Raw genomic sequence first — 4,859 nt, forward strand, 5'->3', positions numbered from 1 at the left:
AATTAAAATTCGAAAATTTTTTCTAAAGCCTCCAGGGGACTTCGTTTTCGCACGAAAAAATTTTATGTGCCCTTATTGCATCCGGACCCACAATTGAGGTAATCTACTTATAATCCGCTGTAACTCACTTTTAATCTGTAGTAATCTCATTGCAATATCAGGTAATTTAAAGTAGTCCTAGGTAATTTGCTTGTAATCTGGAGTGATTGACTTGTAATCAACATCAATCTACTCACAATCCTAGGTAGTGAACTAGTCATTCGTAGCAATCCATTTGTAGTCTGAAGTAATCCAAGATAATCCACGCATGTTGCTAGGCAATTCACCTTAATCCGAACTGATCCACTTGTAATCCAGGAATTAAACTGTTGTTATCTTGGGAAATCCACTTGTAATTGGCACTAATCTCTTGCAATCTGAATTAATCTAAGATAATCTACTTATAATCCTAGGTAATCCATTTATAATCTGCTATTACCCAATGGCAATCTGAAAAAATCTTGAGTAATCCACTTATTTTTCGCAGTAACTCGTAATCTGCAGTAATCCACTTGTAATCTTAGCTAATCTAAAGTACTCCTGGATAATCCACTTGAATTCTGGAGTAATTGACTTGTAATCAACAGCAATCTACTTGTAATCCTAGGTAGTGAACTAGTCATTCGTAGCAATCCATTTGTAGTCTGAAGTAATCCAACATAATCCACGCATGTTGCTAGGCAATCCACCGTAATCCCAACTGATTCACTTGTAATCCAGGAATTAAACTGTTGTTATCTTGGGAAATCCACTTGTAATTGGCACTAATCTCTTGCAATCTGAATTAATCTAAGATAATCCACTTATAATCCTAGGTAATCCATTTATAATCTGCTATTACCCAATGGCAATCTGAAAAAATCTTGAGTAATCCACTTATTTTTCGCAGTAACTCGTAATCTGCAGTAATCTACTTGTAATCTTAGGTAATCTAAAGTACTCCTGGATAATCCACTTGCATTCTGGAGTAATTAACTTGTAATCAACAGTAATCTACTTGTAATCTTAGGTAGTGAACAAGTGATCTGCAATCCACTCGTAATCCTGAGTGATCCACTTGTAATCCTAAGTAGTCTACATGCAATCCTACATAATTCACTTGCCACCTGGAATTAAACCGTTGTAATCCCAGGTAATACACTTTGTACCCGTACGTACCCTACTTATAATCATAGGCAATCCGCATGTAATCTACTCGTAATCTGCAGTAATCACTTGCAAATAGAAGTAATCGTAGGTAATCCACTTATGATCCTGATGTATCCACTAGTCCTCCGCAGTAATTCATTTTTAATCTGAAAAAATCCTGGATAACCCACTTGTAATCTGCAGTAATTATTTGCAATCTGAAGTAATCATATATAATCCAATTATAATCCTAGGTAATCCACTTATAATCCGCTATAACTCCCTTGAAATCTGAAATAATCCTTAGTAATCCACTTGCAATCAGATGTAACTCACTTTTAATTTCCAGTAATCTACTTGTAATCTTAGGCAATCTAAAGTACTCCCCTGGCGGACCGAAGGAACCGAATGGAGCCTCTATAAAGTATTCGTCAAGTCCCCATTGGGTCCCCATTGGGACCCCATTCGGTTCCTTTTTTAAAAAACTCGAAAAAACAGCAAAATCAACTTTTAAATTGTTGAAATTCGGATTCTGAGTGAAAATTCCCTATAGAAGGTCACGGAATAATCGCAATAGTTTTTTTTTGCAATGGTAAAAAGTTTTAAAAAATATAAGAGGTATAGCGCCTGTTGACTGATACACTTCAAACGCGTCGCCTGTAAGTAGTAGTCAACAGGCGTTATACGTCTTACATTTTTTAAAACTTTTTACCGCTGCAAAAAAAAACTATTGCGATTATTCCGTGACTTTCTATAGGGAATTTTAACGTAGAATCCGAATTTTAACCATTTAAAAGTTGATTTGGCTGTTTTTTCGAGTTTTTAAAAAAGGAACCGAATGGGGTCTTTACGGGTACTTTGTAGAGGCTCCATTCGGTTCCTCCAGTCCGCCACGGCCCTAAGTAATTCACTTGTAATCCGAAGTAATCCAAATTGTAATTCACAGTAATCCCCACGAAATCCTAGGTATTTAGCTTTTAATCCGCAGCAATCTATTTGTAATCCAGATTACAAGAGGATTACTCGAATTACAAATGGATTACCTCGAATTATTTAGATTAAAAGTGAAGTAACTAGAATCAAAGATTACCTCAAATTGTTTCCGATTATATTGGATTACAAATGGATTATTTCTAATTGCAAGTGGATTACTTCGGATTACTATTGATTGCAAGAGGATTACTGAAGATTACGTATGTATTACTTAGTATTACTCCCTGTAAGAAGTGGATTACCAAGATTACAAATAAATTACTTAGTATTACTCCGTGTTAAAAGTGGGTTGCTGCAGATTAAAGTTGGGTTATCCACGATTAAAAGTGGATTACTCTGGATTAAAAGTGAATAACTGCGGATTAAACAAGATTATCTCAGATTAAAAGAGTACCATTCTTGTTTCCCCCTCGGTCTACAGCCAATAACTTGATTTTCGAATCACACTCTCCAAAGAAAATTAAAATTTTGAAAATGTTTTTTTCCTTTACAAAAGCTTACAAAATTACGGGTCATTTTTCAGTTTTCCTGTAAAATGGCCACCCTAATTTTGAAATATTAAATTAATTACATATAATGCCAGGTATAACTGGTTTTAATATTTTTTCTAGTATAAGATAACTTGCCAAATGAAAAGAATAGTTTTATTAATAAGATGTTTCTATACAAATTTATTACAATAACACTAATTTAATATTTTTATATACTGATTTTTTAAGTATTTTTGCAGCTGCTAAAGATAAGTGTGATAAAGTCTTTCAAGTCACAAAGTGTTTCTTCACATTTGAAACCGAGGTGAGAAACTTTTGTTTTTTTAAAGTGAACTAGAATTATTACAACCATACATTTAAAAAATTTTTTCATTTATTTCTAGCTCCTGAAGAAAGTTTCCTTTATTTGGGTGTAGTAGAAATAAAAGATATTTACACTCCACGTGGAAGCAGCAATTAAAATGAAACATTTCAAATATTGACTGTAATTTTTATTAAAAATATAAAATGTTGTGACTTACGTTATTGTCGCCTTAAAGCATAATTTATCTCTTAAAACATGGAATGACCAAAAAAGATAACATTTTTGGCGAGAAATTATATTATTTGATGGAGGAAATTAGGCGACGCTTTTTTTCCAAATTAAAGACAAAAAATATTCTACAAAGTTTTTGAGTACTTGAACTTTGAATCTTTTTGAAGCGTTCAACTTTTTTGTGAAATTTTTTTTCCAGGCGAGAAAATTCAATTGTTTATTGACAATACAATTTTTAACGATTAAAACAGATACTACAAGGCGCAGTACTCAAATTGCGTAACGTATTATAGGCCCTCTGTTGTAATACTTTTAACATAGAATCTTTTATAAAAAGAATAAAACAGTATTTCAGATGAAAAGTATTTTAAAAATTTTATGATTACTTTTTGACCAAAAATATCTTTTCATCTATTAAAAATGGCTTTTTAACAAAATACTTGAATTTTAAAATTAAATCGATACAAAATAAAAAATTTATACAGAAAAAAAATAATTTTAATACCAAAAATACGAATTTTCAACAAATAAAGATTTTTGACTCAAGAAAGAAATAAAAGTTTATCTAAATTATTGAATATTCAAGCCTAAAATGATTTTTTTATATACAAATTGAATTTTCAAACAAAACATATGACTTTACAGCAAAAAATTAATTTTCCACTAAACAGTTAAATTTTCAGCCAAAGATATAATAGCATTTAATAATAAAAAAAAACTGCCCGTTACGCGGGCATATTCTAATGGCGCGCTACGCGCACGGCTCGCTTCGCTTACAAGTTTCAGCGCGCCTAAGGCGCGCGACTGTTGGTTCTCGCGCTACGCGCTCGATAATATATTTATCTGGCGCTCAATTATAAATTCACCTCGCGCTACGCTCTCGGTCTTTATATTTTCGCACATCCTTGTGCAAACCTTTAAAAATTAAGATTCATAACATCCACCACTGTAATTTTGTAATTGTGAATTCTCTTTTGGCTAAAAAATCTTAGCTCGAGAATTTGAGCGCACCTACGGAACGCGACTGATAGCAATCGCACTCAGCACTTGGTCTTTGCATTTCTCCCGCATTCGGACGCAGACCTTTTGAAATCAAAGGTCAACGGACCGACAACTGTAATTTTGTGATTTTGAACTCTCTTTTGTTAAAGCTCTTTCGGCTTTAACGAACACATTCTCATCACGTATCTCGTGCTTCACACTCAATTTTGTCGAACATACGAACTTTTCTGCATTATACACAACAATTTTATATCAAATATAATACATTTTTTATGTAACTCTGCCTGGGATTGCTTATTAAAAAATTGCAAAATAAAGGAACCTATATCATACCTTCATACCTTGTGTCATTTTTTTCAAAAAAATTCATTATTTTTATTTTGAATGTTATTTTTCACGATTAAAGCAAAAACTACGTGTCCTATCGAAAAGGTATAGCTTTTTTTTGGATGAACAAGTTTTGTCTCATTTTTTTCGTATCTGTGTCGTTAGTTCAAAAAATTTTTATTTTTAATGTTGGTTTTTACGACGAAAAACAAAAACGACGCGTCCTATCGAAAAGTGATTAATTATATATTTGTACTTCTTTCCAGGGCGCGCAAATTATTTTTGGTACGATCAAATTTGTAATGTTCAACTTTTCGACTAAATTAAAAAAGTTGTTTTTAGAA

The 4,859-nt window shown here is 32.5% G+C and overlaps 1 protein-coding gene across 1 annotated transcript in view; it reads left to right on the plus strand.

Annotated features, from left to right (window-relative positions):
• The window catches only part of LOC117168864 (speckle-type POZ protein-like), a 13,361-nt gene extending 10,190 nt beyond the window's left edge, over positions 1-3,171 (plus strand). The window contains exons 5-6 of the mRNA XM_033354755.1: positions 2,891-2,955; positions 3,035-3,171. Coding sequence (XP_033210646.1) covers positions 2,891-2,955; positions 3,035-3,067 — 98 coding nt within the window. The 3' untranslated portion in view covers positions 3,068-3,171. The remainder of the gene's footprint in view (positions 1-2,890; positions 2,956-3,034) is intronic.
• Positions 3,172-4,859: the final 1,688 nt, after the last annotated feature.

The sequence above is a fragment of the Belonocnema kinseyi genome, chromosome 1 (genome assembly GCF_010883055.1).
Source record: "Belonocnema kinseyi isolate 2016_QV_RU_SX_M_011 chromosome 1, B_treatae_v1, whole genome shotgun sequence".
NCBI classification, from domain to species: domain Eukaryota; kingdom Metazoa; phylum Arthropoda; class Insecta; order Hymenoptera; family Cynipidae; genus Belonocnema; species Belonocnema kinseyi.